The sequence below is a fragment of the Dendronephthya gigantea genome, unplaced genomic scaffold (genome assembly GCF_004324835.1).
Source record: "Dendronephthya gigantea isolate DGI-Jeju-01 unplaced genomic scaffold, DenGig_1.0 000135F, whole genome shotgun sequence".
In the NCBI taxonomy this organism is placed as follows: Eukaryota; Metazoa; Cnidaria; class Anthozoa; order Malacalcyonacea; family Nephtheidae; genus Dendronephthya; species Dendronephthya gigantea.
The window spans coordinates 424,172-448,716 of NW_021163145.1; the positions used below are offsets into that span (position 1 = coordinate 424,172).

The following is a 24,545-nucleotide window of genomic DNA, read 5'->3' on the forward strand; positions in this document are numbered from 1 at the left end:
TGTAATATCAGCCTACACTGATGCCTGTTTCAAAAATCCGCTATTATTTACCAATGCGAGCTAACCCAATTTTTAGTATATTTTAATTTGCATGTGCTTCGGCGAATATATTATCCGTTCATGTTGAAAAGATACAGAAAATCTTTTTTGTTTTCTATTATAGTGGAAGTGATATTTTTTATACATTTTTAAAGGTGCTTCGCAAAACCCTAAAATATTTACGTTGCCCTACCTGTGCAGTTAAATCCATCTCCAGTATATCCAGAATCACATGTGCAGATATACGATCCGTCTGTGTTATTGCACGTGGCGTTAGAATGACAAGGAAAATCTATTTTGCATTCATTTGCATCTAGAATTTCAGTTTGAATCAATATTTATCGCTTTCTTCAAGGTTTTTACGCAATTAAAATCTAAAAGCATATATCTCATATTACTCGAACTCCGCCGAGATCTTTCTGCGTTGTTCCATGTATCATTGGAATAACATGGAGGATCTTTTCCGCATTTACTTTTTATCTAAAACGACGCTACTGAAAACCCAAGTAATTCAGTTGCCTTACCAGAGCAAGTTAATCCATCTCCAGTATATCCAGAATCACATGTGCAAATGTAAGATCCATCTGTGTTGTTGCACGTAGCATTGGAATGACATGGTGAATCAGTTTCGCATTCATTTACATCTGAAACAAAATTATAATTTTTCTCATCATTTATTTCAAATGTGCTAGTCAATGCTTTATCTGGCTAATCGAATAACATAAGCACATGATTGGCTTTTCTTCTCATGGCGAATATCCGCCATTTTTGGAGTGCTTTCAATTCACCACTTGCACCGTGGGTGCCACGTGTACTTGGCACGTGATCAAAAATGTAAACAATCGCAAAAGTTCGGACTACGGGTCACGCAAACTCTCACGCGATAGTATAGAAAACATTAGTACATTGCACGCAAAAGTTCGGACTACGGGTTGCAACTAAAAGATGCGCTTAGGGAACATGTAAAAATGATTCAAGATACCCGCACCTGCATAAGAGAAATAAAAACAATGACCCAATTAAATTTTATCATTTTCCTTGTATTGTACGATCGGCAGAGAGGAGAAGAAAATGGATAATCGCGTGTCACCGAGGTGATAATTTCGTTTGCACGAAAGACAGCTACATTTGTAGTTTACATTTTATCGGTACCAATGGACCAACGAAGGAAAACCCAGATCCTGTGTCCGCCGTCTCGAGCAATGAAAAGGTAATAATATGCATTAATTAAATTATTAAGTAATGATTTTCGACATGCATTAATGAACGCATCCCAACTAAAAATCGTGTTTTTGTTAAGGCTAAACGATTTGAAAGGAAACGACGTAGCCCTACCAAGAGAAAACAACGCGCTTTTGAGAACGAGGTTGCTGAGGCACTTCTTAATTTGTCGTCGAGCACAGCGAGATCTTCGGAAGAATTATCTCTTGCCGAAAGTTTATTAAATTTGAGCGTGGAAAAAGTCGACGCGATTGATGCAAATGAAGACACTATTAATAGTGAACTTAATGAACTTAATGACAAACAAAGAACAAATAACAAAGAACTTAATGCATTTAACTCGGGTTGTTCTCCGCCGAAAAGTACAGTGAAACATAACAGTACATGTACACAGGTTTGTTGTACACTGCGTACATGCAATTTGTCACAAAGGTGTACTAAAAAATACACGTATTAATTTCTCAGCACTCAGCTGGATTTCATTTTACATGGATTACAATTTATGTCAAAGTGACTCAATACTCGCACATATTTTTGTTATGTAGACTGATATTGATTTGACCGACATTTCGCTGTACAAAGACTCTGAACTGAAAAATATTAAGCGGTTACGAAGGCAGTTGTTTATGGCGTTGGTAGATGATCCAAAAAATACTTTCCACTACACAGGTATGTTCGTATATATAATCCTTTGAATAAATAATTATATACATTGCATTACATTATACTTCTATACTATCGCGTGAGAGTTTTCGTGACCCGTAGTCCGAACTTTTGCGATTGTTTACATTTTTGATCACGTGCCAAGTACACGTGGCGCCCACGGTGCAAGTGGTGAATTTCCATACGATTTCAATAATAATAGTATAACAAAATCGAACATTACATTAAACAATATTAATATAATCTACAGTATATCAACATTAAACAATTTCAAACGGAACATTAAAAACAATATTAATATAATCTACAGTATATCAACATTAAACAATTTCAAACTGAACATTAAAAACACTCGCCAGCGTCGTAGGGACCATTAAGTGTGTTGAAAAGCATGGGGCTAAATTACAACTTGACAACCACCCTCCGCGAATATGCCTGGATTTTTTATCCCTTTAAAACAATATGTAAAAATGAAAGTGTAGAAAGGCTGTAAATTTTTTTTGGCATTACACAATTCACACAATTAACATTAAAATTTAACAATTTTACAGTGGGCATAATAGCTAGTGGCAATTTTGAGACCATGTATCACATCATAAATCTATGAGAAAGTATTCCTTCCGTCTCTTTGTGATAACGAAACAGTACAATTGAAATTTGCTTTGAAAAAGAAAATTTCAGTCACGTGTGGTAAGAATCATGAAATAGAAATAAGCAATATTGACGGCTAACCTTGGCAGTCTGTTCCATTTCCTGAGTAGCCTTGTTTGCATGTACAATTAAAATACCCATCAGTATTGTTGCAGTAGGCATTTTGATGGCAATTGTGAGTTCCTATAATGCATTCGTTGACATCTAAAAATGACATTAATAAAGTATATGAAAATATATGATATTTGATATATATAAAAATATTTGATATTTTGATTATGATTAAAAATTAAAATTACCCAAATGTTGTAAATTAACACCACAATGGCGATGATAAAAGCATGAGTTTCCTATCTGTCCAAAATTTCAACAACAAAGGATTTCATATATATCTCCTGATAAATATTAGGCATCTATCGTTAGAGAAACTCGTTGTGTATTAATTTACGCCTAACCTTGGCAGTCTCTCCCATTTCCAAAGTAACCATTTTTGCATGTACAATTGAAAGAACCGTCATTATTGTTACAAAATGCATTGAAATTGCAATTATGAGAACCTGCACTACATTCGTTGACATCTGAAAGAAATAATTAATGAAAAAGTGTAGTAACGTTTTGGCATTACACAATTCACATTTCCTTCGCAATTTTGATTTTTGCCAGGAAAGAAATCTCCGAGTTCTTACAGTAGGCATAATAGTGGCAATTGTGAGACCATGCATAACATTATAAATCTATGAGAAAGTATTCCTTCCGTCTCTTTGTGATAACTAAACAATTCAATTGAAATTTCCCTTGAAAATGAAAATTTCAGCACGTGGGGTCAGAATCATGAAATAGATATACGCAATATTGATGGCTGACCGTGGCAATTTGTTCCATTTCCTGAATAGCCTTGTTTGCATGTACAATAATAAAAGCCTTCAGTATTGATACAGTAGGCATTGCGATGACAATTATGAGTTCGTGTATTACATTCGTCGACATCTGAAACGACAATTAAACAGCAGTAATGAATTATTCTGCCATTGTGACTTTACATTCCATTAAAAAAATATTTTAAATTAACACCTTACGCTACAAACATCGCTTTCCTATCTAACTCAAAATTTCAGAAACAAAAGATTGAAAGTGAATTTCTTTCAAAATTCCTGCCGTTCAAAGACGGAGATATAAATTATTATATATGATATATGAATAATATGATTTAAGCTTAACCTTCACAGTATGTTCCATTTCCCAAGTAGCCTTTTTTACATGTACAATTGAAAGAGCCGTCAGTATTGTTGCAATAGCCATTGTAATGGCAATTATGAGAACCTGCACGACATTCGTCGATATCTGAAAGAATAAAAAAACGAGGGTTTAAATGATAATTTGTTAAAGTTTGATTTTGTGATATTTCCATTCAAAGAATCTCAAAATTCTTACAGTAGGCATTATGGTATAGCAATAGACCTTTCTTATAATGAAGGCAAACGCATAAATTCTGGTGTTACACGAAATTTGACTGGCTCCACAAGACAAATATCATACGTGTAACATCAGACGTTTCGCGTTTGACGTCATTATGATAAAGGTCTATTGTTAGACCATGTTTTAGATGTTTAAATCTGTATAAGAACGTACAGAAAATATTCTGCCTTTCCAATGCAAATTTTCTTTTCATTCTTAGGTCGTGCATGAGAAGTTTAAATCATACAATAGGGTATACAACATGAACGGCTAACCTCGGCAGTCTGTTCCATTTCCAGAATAGCCTTTTTTGCAGGTACAAATGAAAAACCCATCAGTATTGTTACAGTAGGCATTGTAATGACAATTGTGAGTCGTTGTATTACATTCGTTGACATCTAAAAAGGGCAATAATAAAGTGTGAAATATTTGATATTTTGATTTTGATAAAAAACTAACATTACACAAATGTTGTAAATTAACACCACATTAGCGATGACCAAGGCATCGGTTTCTTCTCTCAAAATTTCAACAACAAAAGAAAGCGATTCATATTTCCTGAAAATATATACGCTATGCCAGGTTAGAGAAATTCATTGTGTAATATTTAAGCCTAACCGTGACAGTCTGTTCCATTTCCAAGTAGCCATTTTTACATGTACAATTGAAAGAACCATCAGTATTGTTACAAAAGCATTGTAATTGCAATTATGAGATTCGGCACGGCAATCGTCGATATCTAAGAAAAATGAAAACACAATGTTATAAAAAATCACGTTTTATTTATAAAATTTCCTTCGCAATTCCGATTTTTTGCAAGTGCCAAGGAAAAGACCTCAAGATTCTTGCATCATAGTGGCATTAGTTAAACTATGTATTACATTCGCAAAAATCTAAGAAAAAATATAAAATATTTTGTCTTTGGTAACATAACAGTGCAATTTCTTTGAAATTTTGAGCCATCATGAGAATTCACAATCGTGAAATTGAAATATACAAAATCCACAGCTGACCTTGGCAGTCTGTTCCATTTCCTGAGTAGCCTTTTCTGCATGTACAATTGAAATACCCATCAGTATTGTTACAGTAGGCATTGTGATGGCAATTGTGAGTCCTTGTGTTACATTCGTTGACATCTGAAAAAAGGCAATTAAACAAAAGGTATAAAATATTCTGTCATTGCAACTCGACCTCCCATTTCGCAAATATTTTAAATTAACGCCCTATTTGCAAATTTAGACTACTAAAACATCGGTTTCCTCACTCTCACAAAAGAATGAAACCAAAACTTTCGGCAAATCAATGTTAGCTGTTGAAAATTAGAGCGACCGATTTTTTTATTTCTAACCTTGGCAGTCTGTTCCATTTCCCCAGTAGCCGTTTTTACATGTACAATTGAAAGAACCGTCTGTATTGCTACAGTAGCCATTGTAATGGCAATTATGAGAACCTTCACTACATTCGTCGATATCTGAAAGAAATAATTAACGACAATAGGGAGTTTTAGTTTGACGTTTACGGCAAACCGCAAACCGCGGTTTCACGTTAGCGGTTTCACGTTGCCGTTGTCACGAATTTGACTTTTAGTTCGCGGTCATTTACCTACACCTTATGTTCGAACGATTCAACATTGGCATTCAGTAAACAGTTTCGCTGTTAAATTGCTTTTAGCTATTTCTAATGCTTCGGTTTTTTTAAATCAAATGTTATTTATACACCTGGGTTGAAAGGAACCTCAATTTTAATAAGCGACTATCGAAATACGATATCATGGTAAACCGCCATATTGCCAGTCGTGTTATTGAATAGTGGTAGTCGCTTTCTTAATTAAAGAAAACTGGTAAACTTATTGAAAACAGGCTGGAAAATTAACACAAAGAAAATTTCGATATCCAATATGTCTACTAGAAGTGTTTAAACGTGAAACGAGACACTATTGCAATGACAATTCGCTGAGGTAAATGAGCTACGTGAAAACAGTCGCGGATCTAGGGGTGTGCAGAATAAATTACACAGCTTCATTTTAAATTCAAAACACCTTAATAATAACGCTATTGGCTATAGATTTGAAAAGAATATTTTTACATTAAAACCTACTAATGCAATTGCGATTTTAAGCTGTAGTAATTTATTCTGCACACCCCTAGATCCGCCACTGCGTGAAAATACACCTCAGGCGGTTGAAAACGTGAACCGCAAACGTCAAACGGCAAAATTTTAACGTCAAGCCGCGGTTTGCGGTTCGCGGTTGAAGAGAAAACGTCAAACTAAAACTCTCTAATGTGAAATATATTCCTTTCTTCAAGGTTTTTGCGCAGTTAAAATCTAAAGGCAAATGTCTCAAATTACTCGATCTCCGCTAGATCCGGAATCATACGCTTGTACAGACGACCGAGGTCTTTCTGCGTTATTCCATGTATCATTGGAGTAACATGGAGGGACTTTTCCGCATTTACTTTTTATCTAAAACGACGCTACTGAAAACCCAAGTAATTCAGTTGCCTTACCAGAGCAGGTTAATCCATTTCCACTATATCCAGAGTCACACGTGCAAATGTAAGATCCATCTGTGTTGTTGCATGTCGCATTCGAGTGACATGGTGAATCAGTTTCACATTCATTGACATCTGAAACAAAATTATAATGTTTTTCATCATGTATTTCAAATGTGCTAGTCAATGATTTATCTGGCTAATCGAATTACATGAGCACATGATTGGCTTTCCTTCTCATGGCGAATATCCGTCATTTTTGGGGTGCTTTCAATTTCCATACGATTTCAATAAACAATATTAATATAAACTACAGTATATCAAAATTAAACAATTTCAAACTGAACATTAAAAACACTCGTCAGCGCCGTAGGGACCGTTTAGCGTGTGGAAAAGCATGGGGCTAAATTACAAATTGACAACCACCCCCCGCGAATATGCCTGGATTTTTTATCCGTTTAAAACAATGTGTAAAAAAAAAGTGTAGAAAGGGTGCAAATTTTTTAGCATTACACAATTCACACAATTAACATTAATTTTACAGTAGGTATAATAGCTAGTGGCAATTGTGAGACCATGTATCGCATTATAAATCTATGAGAAAGTATTCCTTCCGTCTCTTTGTGATAACTAAACAATACAATTGAAATTTGCTTTGAAGAAGAAAATTTCAGTCACGTGTGGTAAGAATCATGAAATAGAAATAGGCATTATTGACGGCTAACCTTTACAGTGTGTTCCATTTCCTGAGTAGCCTTGTTTGCATGTACAATTAAAATACCCGTCAGTATTGTCGCAGTAAGCATTTTGATGGCAATTGTGAGTTCCTATAATGCATTCGTTGACATCTAAAAATGATAGTAATAAAGTGTAAAAATATTTTATATTTTTATTATGATTAAAAATTAACATGACACAAATGTTGTAAATTAACACCACAAGGGCGATGACAAAAGCATGTGTTTCCTATCTGTCCAAAATTTCAACAACAAAAGATTAGGTATCTCTGGTTAGAGAAACTCGTTGTGTATTAATTTACGCCTAACCTTGGCAGACTCTCCCATTTCCAAAGTAACCATCTTTGCATGTACAATTGAAAGAACCGTCATTATTGTTACAAAACGCATTGAAATTGCAATTATGAGAACCTGCACTACATTCGTTGACATCTGAAAGAAATAATTAATGAAAAAGTGTAATAATGATTTAGCATTACACAATTCACATTTCCTTCGCAAATCTGATTTTTGCCAGGAAAGAAATCTCCGAGTTCTTACAGTAGGCATAATAGTGGCAAATTGTGACCATGCATTACATTATAAATCTATGAGAAAGTTCTCCTTCCGTCTCTTTGTGATAACTAAACAATACAATTAAAATTTCCTTTGAAAATGAAAATATCAGTCACGTGGAGTCAGAATCGTTAAATATAGATATACGCAATATTGATGGCTGACCTTGGCAATTTGTTCCATTTCCTGAATAGCCTTGTTTGCATGTACAATTAAAAAAGCCTTCAGTATTGTTACAGTAGGCATTGCGATGACAATTATGAGTTCTTGTATTACATTCGTCGACATCTGAAACGACAATTTAACAGCAGTAATGAATTATTCTGCTATTGTGACTTTATTATATTCCATTTCGAAAAATATTTTAAATTAACACCTTACGTTGCAAATTTACAACTAAAAGATCGCTTTCCTATCTAACTCAAAATTTCAAAAACAAAAGATTGAAAGTGAATTTCTTTCAAACTTCTTGATCAAAGATATATTATATATCATATATTATTTAAGCTTAACCTTCACAGAATGTTCCATTTCCCAAGTAGCCTTTTTTACATGTACAATTGAAAGAGCCGTCAGTATTGTTGCAATAGCCATTGTAATGGCAATTATGAGAACCTGCACCACACTCGTCGATATCTGAAAGAATAAAAAAACGAAGGTTTAAAAGATAATTTGCTAAAGTTTGTGCAATTGCCATTCAAAGAATTTCTTTCAAATATTGAGCCATCATGAGAATTCACAATTGTTAAATTGAACCTTGGCAGTCTGTTCCATTTCCTGAGTAGCCTTTTCTGCATGTACAATTGAAATACCCATCAGTATTGTTACAGCAGGCATTGTGATGGCAATTGTGAGTCCTTGTGTTACATTCGTTTACATCTGAAAAAAGGCAATTTAAAATATTCTGTCATTGCAACTCGACCTCCTATTTCGCAAATATTTTAAATTAACACCTTATTTGCATATTTTCAAATATTAAATATTAAATATTAAATATTAAATATTTTTAAATATTTAGTTAAAACTACTAAAACATCGGTCTCCTATCTCACTCAAAGTTTCAAAAACAAGAGAATGAAACCTAATTTTCGGCAAATCAATGTTAGCTGCTGAAAATTAGAGCGACCGATTATTTTTATTTCTAACCTTGGCAGTCTGTTCCATTTCCCCAGTAGCCGTATTTACACGAACAATTGAAAGAACCATCAGTATTATTGCAGTAGCCATTGTAATGGCAATTATGAGAACCTTCACTACATTCGTCGATATCTTAAAGAAATAATTGACGAGAATGTGAAATATATTCCGTTAATATTGTATTAATCTTTTTTCGGAAATTTTATTAATTTTGTTCCAATGCTGTTGAAAGAATCTTAGAGTTCTTACAGTAGGCATTACAGTATAGTTGCAGTCAATCGTGAGATCATAAATTATATTACATTCGTACAAAACGATTATATTAGAAGGTGGTATTGAAAAAATTCTGACTTTGAGTAGGAAACACTGGCATTCAAATTACTTATCTTGCCATTTTAAGGATAAGAAATTACAATCATAAGACCAAAATATACAATATTAAGGGCAAACCTTTGCAGTATGTTCCATTTCCCGAGTAGCCTTTTCTGCATGTACAATTGAAAGAACCGTCAGTATTGTTACAGTAGGCATTGTGATGGCAATTGTGAGTCCTTGTATTACATTCGTTGACATCTGAAAAGGGCAATTAAACAAAATATATAATAATTGAATTTAACACCGTATGATGCAAATTCAGCTAAACACCTAAAACATCGGTTTTTTATCTGCTACAAATTTCAACAACAAAATAATTAAATAAATGAAACCATATTTCCTCCTAAATGTCAGCCGTTGAAGATTTGAGCCGTTGATGCTACTGATTATTTGTATTACTGATCCTAACCTTGGCAATCTGTTCCATTTCCCCAGTAGCCGTTTTTACATGTACAGTTGAAAGAACCATCAGTATTGTTGCAATAGCCATTGTAATGGCAATTATGAGAACCTGTACTACATTCGTTGATATCTGAAAGAAATAATAAACGAGAATTTAAAAAATATTTCGTTGGTAATATTATTTTAATATTTCTTTTGAAATTCTAATTTTGTTTAAGCGCTTTCGAAAGCGTTCTTACAGTAGGCATTCAACATTGCCAATTCTGAGATCATGCATGTATTACATTCGCAAAAATTTATAAGAAAGAATTGAAGATATTTTTCCTTTGACAACGAATCACTTCAATTCAAATTTTCCTTAGCTTGCAATTTTGAGCAATAAGAAATTACTAGAATCATAAGGTAGAAATGTGCAATATTAATGACTGACCTTGGCAGTCTGTTCCGTTTCCTGAGTAGCCCCTTTTGCATGTACAATTAAAATACCCGTCAGTATTGTTGCAGTAGGCATTGTGATGGCAATTGTGAGTCCTTGTATTACATTCGTTGACATCTGAAAAAGAGAAATAAAAAATGGTATAAAAGGTCTCAAAACATCAACAACAAAATATTTTCAAGTCATATTTACTTCAAAACATTTGCCGTTCAAAGTTAGAGCTATTAATTATTTATAACATAAGCCTACTGATGTTTGTTGCGGATCAAGGTATTGGCTGAGGTTTAATGTCATTTAATTTCAAAATACGTTAATAGCAATGCTATTGATTTAAAATTTTTAAAGAATATTTTTACTTAAATTTTTTTCAATGTGATTGCAAGTTAGAACTGTAATTTATTCAGCCCTACCCTGGATCCGCCACAGCATTTAAGTGATTTACGGATATTGTGCGGAAATTTTGTTCAAGATAATTATTATTGTCTGTATTGTTTTCTGGAGTCACTTTAAAAAATATTGTCTTTCTCATCACTCATCAAGCAGTTCAACAATAAGAACACAATCGGTTTGCCATATATAGCAAAGAATTCGTACGCGTTTTTTTCTTCTCTTTGGGTGGAACACGTTTTCTGGGAAGTTAGGACCAATTAGAACAGATTATCTTCTTTCATTCTACGTTTGAAAACGACATTTCACAGATGAGGCCATTTACTGAACTTTTTTTGCATTGTTTATTGTTTATAAACATTGTTTATTCAGAACATTATTTTAATTTTCGCTGACGTGTACTCAATCGCTTGTTTTTCCTTTTGATTTTATGCATGTTCCCCCTCACGTCAGTTCCACGGAATTTCTTCAATCAAGTGTTTGCCAAACAACGCCTTGTAGTTCACCACTAACGACGGACAAATTTTGCGAGAGCACTACTTCGTTTACCTTCATTCGTAGCCAAATCCGATGATAGCGAATTGTATGTCGTTTTACCATGTTCGAGAAAGGGCGCGAACCGAACTCATTCAAACACACTTGCATTACCAATGATCTACTGTACTTCTTTACCATTTACATCACTTCACAATTCTTTTAAAACTTTAATGTGCGGGACTTCGCTAACTAGTCGGTTTTTCTGTCCTTTCATGCAATTTACACTTAGGGGCTGTTCACATGAGCCCGGTTACCGCGCGAGATTTAACGAAACATAAAAATTAATGGACTTTGAGGTATTGAAATGAGTAAATAACACGATTCTGGTAGTCGTGTCATCCAAACAATAACATGTCATTGTCCTGTTTGAGAAAGACTTATTTCAATATCTCAAAGTTAAATTTTCGTTAAATCTCGGTAACCGCAGGCACATGTGAACAGCCCTTAAACCTAACAAAAAAATATGTATAACATATATGTTATTTACCGGCTGCGAGGTCCGGATAAAAAATATTTTCCCGAGGTTTCAAAAACGACGTTTTTTCAGACCGAGCAAACGGTAAATAACGTATTTATCATTTTACAAAAAGCTGCATTCGTTGTGTAGTCAGCTCAGCAATGCCAATGGCGACAAAAACATAAACAATCAAAACCTGAACTGGTTAATTTACTAAATTTCACTTCAATTTATCGTGATAATCATTTGGTCCATATATTATTATAAAATAAAAAAAGCCAAACGTTCGCGAATAAATCTTTAGAAAACAGGCACCGTAAAAATCCGCCCACTTCTACAGCCAATCAGATTGCAGGAAAGGCGTTCTTGCATATTGCATACTTAATAAAATACAAATGAGCATTGCGTTGGGCGTTTATAGGCCACAAGTTCACCACAACACCGCATTTAAGCTTGCCCATGCGTGGTTGTGGAAAGATGAATTATTTTTAAGTGAGTTTTTCAAACCCTATTCCCCGTTTTCTGTTTTAACAACCTCATGCATAATATAAGTAAACACAAGCGTTGTTTCGCACACTTTTTACCTGTACAATTTGTTGTTCCATTTCCTTGATATCCTGCTTTACATTCACAAATGTACGAACCATTAGTATTTGCACAGATTTCATTGAAGCCGCATGGGTCATTCAAACATTCATCTGTGTCTGGGCAAGAAAAAAATGAAAATAATTATTAGCCTTTTTACTTTAAAAAATCAGTTAAGTGCATGTTTATATAATATAACAAGACCCTTGCTGAGACTGGTAGGCGCAGCAAAAACAGTGCAGCTAAGCTTAAAGCTATAATGTAAAGCACTAAAATGTAAGTTCAAGAAAATATCCATGTTGATATAAAAAACAGGGCACAGCAACACTGGCAGATGTACCACTCGTACGTTATGGAACATTTTTAGCTATAGCCTCCTATAGCTATCCTATATCTCCTTTATCATGTTGGGTGATATTTTTCTAAAATCCTATTTTTATACTGACTATTTTTAGTTTTCACAATTTATGCATAATATAAGTATTTAAACACAAGTGTAAACACGTTTTACCTGTACAATTCGTTCCATTTTTTTCATATCCTGCTTGACATTCACAAATATATGAGCCATTAGTATTTTTACAGACTTCATTGTAACGGCATGGGTCATTTAAACATTCATTTATGTCTGCGGAAATAAAGAATAATATGAAAACATTTATTAGCCGTTTACTTAAAAAGTCCGCTCTGCGCATGCATGTATAAAATTTAGTTATAACATTTTTCTCCTTTGTAACTTGACAATAATATTCTTGTAAAATAACGTTCGTCTAATTTGCCTGATAATTAAACTGACGATTTCGCAAAATACAGGTTATTAAATTTAATTAAAGGCGTTGGAGTGTTAAGGATGGGGGGTTAGGATTTTATGGCTCTTCGGACTTCGGTTGAAATTTGATGGTTGAAATTTCATGGAAAAAATAAAGTCGACAAAAATTGTGTTGGGAATTGAAAAGTACTGATTTTCCCATGCGCTAAAAAGACCCCAAGGCGAAGAGGAAATACAAAACAAAACAAAATCCGAAGATTAATATATTGAAACCCAAAATATAGGTTAAAATAAGACAAAGAATTAATTCGTGATATTTCGATTTTATTACGAAAAAAAATCATCAGACTAACTGAAGTTACAATATACAGGGTGTATCAAAAAAAATGTCCCAAATGTAAAATTTCCGTTTTTCAGGATATTTTGCAGAATTTGGCAAATTTTTGTGTTCCTAGAGATAGATAAGACTTATCTGGTATACCTAAGCTAAGTTTGGTTTTTCATTAACAAAATTATGTTACCGGGGGGGTGGTTCCTTTCCACTGATATTGAGAGGGCTTGCGCGCGAAAATTTGAAGCTAAAATTGAGATATTATTTAGCTGTCTAAAAGTAGGAAAGCTTTTTAATAAACTGTCAAAGTTTCAGGAAAAATAATGCATACTGGGAGCAACGCGCGACCCCTAAATGTGACAAATATTTCATTGCGCGCAGTGGATTAAATGCATGGTTGATTTTAGCGTGACCGATCTCATGTAAAGGCGGATTTCCACTTACAGCGAAATCGTTCGCTAGCGAAATATTTGCATATTTTCTTTTGAATTGAGAACAGTCAAGTCGAACTAATTTATTTATGCTGTTAAAATTCAAAAGAAAATATGCAAATATTTCGCTGGCGAACGATTTCGCTGTAAGTGGAAATCCGCCTTAAGGCTGGGCAAATGAATAAATTAAAGCGAGAAACTAAACACAAAAACAAAGCGATTTATTCGTGATGTTAATCCTCAGCATTTCCACCATTTCATTCTAAGCAAACTGCTGCTTGTCTGAGCATACTAAACACTGAACAGCGAACCATTTGTCTGTCCATTCGCCTAGATTTGCCGGTGGTAGCGTAGGCGATTTGCAAGAAAGAATTTCGAACGAAATGGATAGTTTGAGGCAGGACAGACAAATGTGGTTCGCCGTTCAGTGTTTACCATGCTAAGACGAGCCGCAGTTTGCTTAGAATTTTAGAGTTTGCTTAGAATGGTGGAAATGTTGAGGATTAACATCAAGAATAAGAATCTTATTATTAAATCGCTTCGTCTTCTTGTTCAGTTTCTCGCTTTAATTTATTCATTTGCCCAGCTTTGCATGAGATCGGTCACGCTAAAATCAACCATGCATTTAATCCACTGCGCGCAATGAAATATTTGTCACTTTTAGGGGTCGCGCGTTGCTCCCAGTTTGCATTATTTTTCCTGAAACTTTGACAGTTTATTAAAAAGCTTTCTTTCTTTTAGACAGCTAAATAAGATCTCAATTTCAGCTTCCCATTTTCGCGCGCAAGCCCTCTCAATATCAGTGGAAAGAGACCACCCCCCCGGGAACATAATTTTGTTACTGAAAAACCAAACTTGGCCTAGGTATACCAGATAAGTCTTAACTATCTCTAGGAAAACAAAAATTTGCCAAATTCTACAAAATATCCTGAAAAACGGAAATTTTACATTTGGGACATTTTTTTTGATACACCCTGTATAAATAAGGTCGTATATACAATCGGTAATCTGTGACATAATATCAAATCTCAATCAAACGACCAAGGCAGTTTGGCAGTGAGAGGTGTGATGATATGGGTGTAGAATTACGAGAAAAGCTGGAGTTCTTTTCTTGCCTTGAGACCAGAATTTAGCTTAGGTAAACGATATTTGATATTGTGCTTCAAGCAATATGAGAAAATTACACGATATTCGTGAGTTAGTAGTGTGAAGTGTTCAGGAATTGTTAATAATTAGGTTTGAAATAAAAGTAGAGACGTCATTATTCGTCGGTGTTAGATTATTATAAAGATTGTCAATGGCAAGGTGTAGACTTACTATGTGTTGTAGATTTTCACAGTTATGAATATGTTACAGCAGAATTAGTGTGCTAAGAGAGTCGCGTCTTTAAGAAAGCAGAGTAGTTTATGACGTGACTTGTCTCGGGCGTTTAGGTATACTTATATAGGTAAGACTGATAGATGTTTATAATATAACACTTTAAAAAGATTTTGTACAAATATTATAATACGATTTCGGAAGCTGAATTACTTCCTTAAACACCCTGTATAAAACCGGAAGCTTATTTCATTTTTTTTGAAATGCTTCTATTTATACCAGCAGGAGTGGATTCAAGCAAACAAGTGTTATTTGAGTACTTGATTTGTGCTCGCAAATTAAAACTTTCCTTCTATTATTTAAGTATCATCAATCCAAGTTTCTTACCTTGGCAATACGTCTGATTTCGAGTGAATCCTGCCTCACATGAACATACAGCGGTGCCAGGGGAATTTGTACATATCAAGTCTGCAGGACAGGTGTTATTTAAAGCACAATGGTCTTCGTCTAAAAAGGTACCACACATTAAGAAAGAATGTAAAATGTAGCCACATTTATAATTTTGACTCTTATTGTACGTAATTAATAATATGAATATTAATTATTAATAATACGATTTATTAAAAAAGAAGAAAATAATTTCCTAAGCTAGCCAGTCCTAATCTTATATTATGGCATGACTCGAATGAGTCGCTGATATTTTTAATTTTCGGAAACAAATATAGTCAAAAAAGTGATAAAATTAAAAGAAAATGAAGTAAACATCATTCGTTTTCCCTCAGCATTTAACAGGCAGTTTATGGACTCTCAGAGTAAGTGAAACGCTTAAAAATTAAATATATTTTTACAAAATAATTCGCAAAATCACAGTTAAATTGCCCACGTTCTAACTGAAATACAAAATTTTTATCTTAGCCAAACAAAATTTTTATCTCAGTCGACCGTCCATGATATAGAACAAAACACCCGGGTGTAATAAATCTCCCAGCGGAATTAGTACTCTTGCACGGTGTTCCTCGCCGGCTCGGGGATGATAATTGTTTATAATTAAAATTTATATTATTTTGTACTCGCAGGTGCATTAACGCATTCTGGTTTGCTTCCACTACCATTTGCAATCGAGAAAAAACACACGGATTTCGCTTTTTGATCATTCCTCGGCCCCACAGTTAATTTATGTAAGTTTTCCACCAGTGATAATAGTCAAAACAACATGAAAATGGCGAATAAATGGCGTGACGCAGCAATATATGGACGCCATTCGTCATTCTCATGTAGCCTTTGACGTTCTCGTCACATTCCTTAGAACATACTCCATGCACTGTCTGTTTTTGTACGTAGACGTGCAGATACTCTCATATTCTAATGACATCTTATATAATCAATCTAATATCCCAGAGAAAAACACACACACACACAATATTAACCCTTAATCTAAACCTTCATAACCCTAGTTTAACTTTTATTTAACTTTTGTTTCACAGCTGTCGCCTGCAAAATGAGGAGATTTAGCACCAGGACGTGAATGTCAAAGAAGACGTGGAAATGGCGAATAACTGGCGTGATGTTGCCTATGAATTGTATGGACAAGCCACGCCATTTATTCCCCATTTTCACGTCGTCTATGACTTTCACGTTCTCATGCTAAATCTCCTAATAAAGACTGAGATTTCAGTTCGCAAGTGATTTTAAATCAGAACACATTAAAAGTTCCAATGATATGCAGTAATCGGTTGAATGAAAGTCAAAAGGCAATCAGGTTGGTGGACAATTTTCGTGATACGGGCATAATACATACAGGGAAGTAAAAATAATATAAAATAGTTTTTTCCATTGTTTATAATATTTAGGAATAATATTTTAATCGCTGTCCGAAGAAAAACTGAAAAAGTGAACGATCACTTACCAAATGCAATGAGTATTCGATCGGCATTAGTAGTTAGTGGAATCGTAGAAACTACAGAATCTGATGATTTGTCAAATTTTATAATTTGAGACCTTCTGTGAAGGAGATAATAATATTCATTTCCCTCCGCAATGTCTACACCAGCATATCCATCATTGAAACCTAGTGCAACAGTATGTGTAGTCAGACCATCGTACGTTGTTTTGAGTAAAAAGTATTGGACTGGATTTATAAACAAAATAAAGTACACAGCTTTATTCGCGGTATCCAGCATGAGATGAGTGACTTTTCCAGATAAACCTGCGTGAAGAGTTCGATTAGTTCCATCGTCAAGACTGTACCGGATAAGATTGTTCTTAGCGGTGAAGAATATAAATCTAGGTGTAAAAATATAATATATGTTAAGAAATTCCATATATATATATATATATATATATATATATATATATATATATATATATATATATATATATATATATATAGATATATATATTTGTTTATCAATGAATGTTCTCCGGATTTAAAATTTTTTTTATTGAGCTTTCGACTCGGTACTTCGAGTCTTCTTCAGAATATCTAAATTATTTACATGTGTATATAGCTTTATATATTTAAGTTTCGCGCTGTTCTTTAAGACTCTGTATACGTTGAGAGCGTCTGATTGGTTGACAAATAAACAATTATGCCTGGATTACAGATTTTTAAACATATATATATATATATATATATATATATATATATATATATATATATATATATACAGTCGTTATCAAAAAGGTTGTCATATTAAAATATATATTAATACGTAAATTTCAGTCACGTGATTTTACTGCATACGTTAATTTTATGGGAAATCCGTGAAAATCTTTATTAAAAATTTCATAAATATAATAGTGAGGTTAACAATATTGATAATAATAAAGAAACAAGACAAAAATGAGCGAAATAAACAATGTTTAATGCTCACGTGATTGATATTTATATATTTGTATACATATATATTGATAGGGACAACCTTTTTGATAACGACTGTATATATATATATATATATATATATATATATATATATATATATATATATATATATGTATATATATATATATATATATATATATATATACACACAAATTTAGACAAACGTTACTTTAACCGAACTTAATCCGAAAAATAACTGGAAAATATTGTTTAATGGGCCTTTTGCATAATAGACCATCTTTTGATTTAGGCAACAAAAAGGGAACCTCCTAAGAGTTGATTTCCAAGTTTGGCTGCGAATTGCGAAATATTGTAAAGTGCAGAAAATATAACCATGCGAAGTTGGTAATTTTGTATACTTAATTTTTTATACGGCCGAAAGCGTGTAACTAATGTAGTTACACGCTTTCGGACACAGTATAAAAGTATACAAAATTGCTAAAATCGCATGGCTATATTTTCCGTACTACTTAACATTTTGCAGCCAAACTTGGAATTTATACTAATTTCGGGATGCTAAATAATATAAGAATTTTCTTGGGGGATATTCTGTGAGTTGGAACATTTAGAGTATATACTAACTAACTAGAACATAAAAGTAAAGTGCCTTATACCAGCGGCGCAGCGCAAATTAACTTTTCTTTTCATAGGGGGACCGGTACCCTGGTGTTAAAAAGTGATTCGAAGCACGTTAAAGACGAAGTCATACTATTTGTTTTCTCATAGATATTTCTCTCTTCGGCTCCTAAAGGCTCCTAAACCCTTGGGACATTTTCCTCCACCAAAATAATGCTAAAATTGCGATGAGTGCACGATCGACTCTTTTGTATTAATGCAGTGTATTTACAAAATACGGGGGAAATTTAATCAGAGCGTCAGCGTCCGCTTCGCCCCTTCCAAATAGGCCATGGGGGCGAAGTGGAAATGCATCTTATCGAATAGTCATCCTACCTATTGTGAATGTCGACTTGCAAATCCGTGAAATTATTATTTGGTGACACACCAATATCTGGTAAACTGTTCCCATCATAATCAATCGACTTGAGGTGATGATCAGAATAGTTAAGATAGAAAATACGTCGATTCGCTGCATCAAGAGCAAATGGACCAAGACGTGATGGAACCGTATTAGTTATTAAATCACTTCCATCCAAATTCGCGTTACACACGCTATCACCACACGCAAACCAAAGGCGGTACCTAAGCTCGTCGTAAGCAAAGGCTGTGTGTTCTACACGCGCAAAGATCTTGGGGTCTCCGCCATCAACAGGAATATACGTAATATGAGTACCATTTGATAAGAAAATATATTCAACTTCTCCTCTTTTGTAAACTATAAAAAAATATCGCAGAATTTAAAAAAAACACGATAAATTAAGTTACTATAAACTGCCTAAAATTATGTAAGCAGTAACCTTGGCAGTCTGTTCCATTTCTCAAGTAGCCTTTTTTACATGTACATTTGAAAGAACCATCAGTGTTGTTGCAGTAGCCATTGTAATGGCAATTGTGAGTGCCTGTATTACATTCGTTGACATCTGAAAGAATTTTTTGGAATATATAGTACAAATTTGTATTGAATTCGTACAGTACGTGAGAAAGTATAAAAATTATTCTGTCTTTTATAACAGAACAATGCAAATATAACATATTACAGTACAATATCTGACCTTGACAATCTGTTCCGTTTCCTGAGTAGCCTTTTTTGCATGTACAATTAAAAAACCCATCAGTATTGTTACAGTAGCCATTGTGATGGCAATTGTGAGTCGTTGTATTACATTCGTTGACATCTGAAGTATTTAAAGAAAAGTTGAAAATTGTTTTCTAAATAAAAAAATATATATTTTTTCGAAAAAATTCAAATCTTGTTTTGTATCACTGTTTGCCTTTCTCGCGATGGTGAATACCTGTCATTTTTGAGGTGATCTCATGTTTTGAAAACGGATTTTGTAACAATATTATGAAAAGCATTTTTTAAGGGACAACGGAACATGTGCACAATCTATTTTACCTTAAAAATACTACCGGTACGAGGTTTACGGTCAAAATAGCGACATATTCGTTTTGCGAGAAAGGCAAATGGTCACGCCATCAGTATTGTTACAGAAGGCATTGTAAATGAGATTGCGAATATCTGTATTACATTTGTATAAATCTATAAGAAGGTACAGACAATGCTTTTTAGGCCTAGGTTAAATGTCGCATTTTGGTCTCAACGAATGCAATTCAAAAATAGATTAAATAATAATGAAGCTTAATGAGGCTGATCCAGACTGATGCGCCTTGTGCGATTGCATTTCACAAACACAAAAAATTAAATACGAAATTGGCGTATACCAGTTCGCTAAATTCGACCATGGTCGAGTATACCATATCTAGCTCATACTTCGGTCATACCATTCGACCATGGTCGAGTATATACCATACCGCTTTTCGGTATATTCGACCATGGTTGAGTATACCCTATTCCGGAATATTCGACCATGGTCGAGTATACCATACCGTATATTCGATCACGGTCGAGAATACCGTTTTTCGGTATATATGCTTGTGATCACCTCGCCTTCTGTGACTAATTGTTAAATGTAGACCCCATAGAGATGTTGAAGTATGGTTCAAAAGATCCCATCAGTCAGCCAAAATTCCAGATCCGCCCTTGTTGTGAGGTTTATCGTCTCATATTAATCTATTGTTTGAATTGCATTTAACGCGACCAAAACGCGACGTATAACCCAGGCCTAAAGTCGTTTGACGCTTGAAGCCGTGTCAAGCAGTGGTGTATAGCCAACCAACCAGACGATTTAGTCTCGCGTGCTGTGAAAACTTTCACAAGCAATGAATTCGAACGCCAAAATATTACTGAGCATACCAGAATATAATTGTCGGGCTGGCTCATTGAACTGTAAACAAACTGGAACTATAACGCTTTTTTATTTATATTTTCTTTGTTGTCTTGAAATTCTTGAAAGTTTTGAAATTTCCACACCAAATATAACTTTTCAATAGCTTTAATTTGACACACAGCCCAACATCTGGCGTCAAGTATTTCAGCTCGTAACTGATAACTCAGAAAAACTATTTTGGCTTTAAGCTTATAATTAAAAGAATGTTTGTCATAAGTTAGCGTCCCAGTTACCTAGAATTCAATGGCTGGCTACGCTGCTAGGAACATGCAATATCTACATACGCTAACCTTGGCAGTCTGTTCCATTCCCGAAGTAGCCGTCTTTGCACGTACAATTAAAAGAACCGTCAGTATTGTTACAAAAGGCATTATAATGGCAATTATGTGAATCTGCGCTACATTCGTTGACATCTGAAATAATTAATTAAGAAAGAAGTGTTAAAATTTTCATTATAGAATTCACATTCCTTCGCAATTTGAATTTTGCGCAATATTACAAGATTCATTTTTATGCTTGCAGGTCAAATTGAAATTACATCGAAATATTTTTGGTCGTCCAAATCTGACGGGATGAAATAGTGATTTTAAATATATTTCAATGCTTTCCATTCTTCTTTGAAATCCAGAAATATTTAACTTATGTTGCCCTACCAGTGCAGTTAATTCCATCTCCACTATATCCGTATTTACATGAGCAGATGAATGATCCGTCTGTGTAGTTGCACGCCGCATTAGGATGGCATGGTGAATTTTTTTGGCATTCATTGGCCTCTAAATTTGTCGTATAATGAATGTTTCACTATTATTTTTTTATCTATTTATGTCATTTATGTGTTTACAATAGATTGGGCGAATACGGTTCAGAACTTCCTGTAATAATGGGATATTAGTATTAGACAATTATGTATAACCAGGTCATATATCACTACAGTTTCTCTGCATGCACATCGCAATTTAAATATCCTCTCCGAAATTCATCATACGTTCCATTTTGAAAAGTATCCAGATATCTTCCTAGTATAAAGCATGCTTTGTATCGCCTTTGATAATATGATTACCTTCACAATGTGTGTTATTCCCAACAAATCCTGGTTTGCATGTGCAGAAATAACTTCCCGGTGTGTTTGTACACGTTGCGTTATCATGACAATATCCACCAACACAACATTCATCTATATCTGCACGAATATGAAGTCACATTAATTTTTAACATATTAGATACATAATCTCGTACAATATGGAATTCTTGAAAGTATTTTTCGCGTGTAGTAAAAAACCATTGTTACCATGCATTATAAAGTTTACCACAAATACCTGGGCATGCAAGTACATACCATCATCTACATCAGGGAGCGCGGAAGTGCGGGAATTAAAATACTGTATTCACGTTCAGCATTATTACGTTTAAAATTGATTGCTTTTACGGTCTTCAAACAAGAATATGCAAATATCCCCGCCCCGTGCAAACTTTTTCCGGGACCCCTGATTTACATGCCTAAATATCATTCCAAATCTGAAGTCACATTAAATACTTGCCGACGAGCAAATGTCTGTTAGATCTGCAGATTGATAATTATGGGAAAACTTCAAACGTTAGCAGCACGAACTTACCTTCAACGACAGTTAGCTCTTGCGGTGAATCACTGAGGAAAAATGAATCTTGAAAAATAGCAGTGGGCCTGTCAAACACATCTATACGTTTCCTTGTGCTATCCATTACATAGAAATTATCTTTCCCTATTGCAACGTTTACTGAACTTGTTGTACCAGGGTAGAACTTGACTTCTGAAGTTGAGCCATTAAAGTATGTTTTCATGAGAGAATAGCTATCACTAACGCTGATATAATTGATCCAATATATAACTTCATTCTGAGAGTCAACAGTCAGATATTTGGGTGATGTATTGTTGTGGTAAATGACTTTCTGCGTATCGTTTTCAAGGAAATAGCGAACAATATCCCCACTGGTGGCGCCAGAAAATACAAGGGAACTGAAATAAATAATTTTTCTATGGTTACTACATAGTGAATTGTCAGAATAGGCGGTCATTTGACTTATTTGCCTTGTTTAAAGTCAAACAGAGTATAAGTTATTAACAATAATTGCTTATCTCCACGGGTCGTCTCGAAGTACTAAATGAGGGTACTAATTCCACACCAGATTTGTTACGTCCAGGTATTGTTTACCATCTGCTAACAATCTTATTGTTGGGGCAACAATAGGCGCATTGAAAATGGGCACATGGGAAATCACCTTACAATTTAAAGTCAATTTTTTTTATACTCTCTAAGATTTTCTGTTGTTTCCACTTAGAGATAAGATATATGTACCTGTTAGTTGAATCACTGTCCAAGTCACCGGCATTGACAATGTCGGTGGGATTTAGATCAGTTAAATTTCCAGTATCCAAGTCAACCATTCTCACTTTCCTGAAAAGATTAGTAATGAAGTAAACCTTTCTCTTTATATGATCCACAGTAAACCGGTCCAGAGTCGTCAAAGATTCTCTGATTGTGATCGGATCACTCCCATCCAGTTTAACTGTGATGAGTTTGCTACCATCGTAGTAGATGAGCCTTTTGGTGCCAGAATCATAATTTAGTTTCACGTTGGTTGCGGATAATATGGTCACAGTCGTGCTACCGTCGGAGAACACGCCTTTGATAGCACTGGTTGTTGCATAGTATAAGGCATCCACTGTGCAAACCAGAACTATATAGCGATAGAAATAAACAACATGAGTTAAATTGATGGTATACTACATGCTGTTTGCCTAAACATGTGGCAATATCTCAGGACAGGCCGTATTTTCAACGTGTAAGACATAATATAATGTAAGACGTATAGTCAAGTTTTATGTGCACTGGAACGACAACTCAACCGTCATTTTAAAGCCAATTGAAAGCAACTTGAAAATCTAGTGCCAAGTTTTTTATTGTTTACGTCAGCGCTGTTGATGATCGGTTATGGTTCCAGTCTAAATTGAACAGAGCTCACTTTATCCGAGTATATACAACCTTCACAAAAGAAGCCATCTCCACTGTAGTTTGTTTTGCAAGTGCAGTAGTATGATCCTTCCACGTTTGTGCAAGTTGCATTTGCATGACACGGAGCATCCCGTTCACATTCGTTGATATCTATAATATAGGCACAAGTTCACACATTTAAAATACGTACTCTATTTTGATTAAACATTAATTATAATTCTTCCCGTCTTATAGTGAGCATTATAGATGCAACAGTCATATTAAATTTTAATGGCTAATTTGAAGAAGTTAAATTCCAATAATTCCAATAAACCTTTCTGGTGACGACGCAGAAAATATTATTTTGGACATGTTTTATTGGCTCGTTACAGTTTTAAGGAACCAATCAAACTCCGTGTAACAATAATACCTCAGTCAAAACGAATAATTAGCTAAATATCGAATTTTCATACCCTTAGGTTGAAACGTCAAACCTTTTTTAATCTATTTTAGGTAGTTTTTGTACATCGGACTTAGAGTTGCTTTTGTTATGATGGGATAAAAACTTAAATGACATACCTGTACAGAAACTACCATTGCTTTCGAAGCCCACATGACAAGTGCATGTAAACGAACCATCACTATTTGTGCAGTTTGAGTTGGTGCCACAGGGATCAGTTTGGCACTCATTGATATCTAGAAATAAAAATCATACTATTTCCACAATGCGACAGAAGCTCCATAAGAAAAGGTAAAACTTTCAAACAAAGGATCCATATGTGTTTTTGAAAGTGGCATTGGAATACCATGAG

At 34.4% G+C, this 24,545-nt stretch overlaps 1 protein-coding gene across 1 annotated transcript; it reads right to left on the reverse strand.

Moving 5' to 3' along the window:
* Positions 1–2,650: 2,650 nt before the first annotated feature.
* On the reverse strand, positions 2,651–24,330 carry LOC114536413 (fibrillin-1-like). The gene is made up of 33 exons (XM_028557770.1): positions 24,313–24,330; positions 24,068–24,071; positions 23,785–23,904; positions 23,098–23,479; positions 22,378–22,757; positions 21,825–21,944; positions 21,418–21,537; positions 21,055–21,177; positions 19,529–19,651; positions 19,274–19,396; positions 18,810–19,191; positions 16,884–17,260; positions 15,365–15,484; positions 12,641–12,757; positions 12,129–12,248; positions 10,158–10,280; positions 9,735–9,857; positions 9,401–9,523; positions 8,960–9,082; positions 8,570–8,692; positions 8,327–8,449; positions 7,979–8,101; positions 7,568–7,690; positions 7,247–7,369; positions 6,537–6,656; positions 5,378–5,500; positions 5,043–5,165; positions 4,736–4,768; positions 4,305–4,427; positions 3,793–3,915; positions 3,439–3,561; positions 3,030–3,152; positions 2,651–2,778 (listed from the first exon to the last, which is right to left on the reverse strand). Exons 1-33 carry the CDS (start codon positions 24,328–24,330, stop codon positions 2,651–2,653), a joined length of 4,755 nt encoding a protein of 1,584 aa, XP_028413571.1.
* Positions 24,331–24,545: the final 215 nt, after the last annotated feature.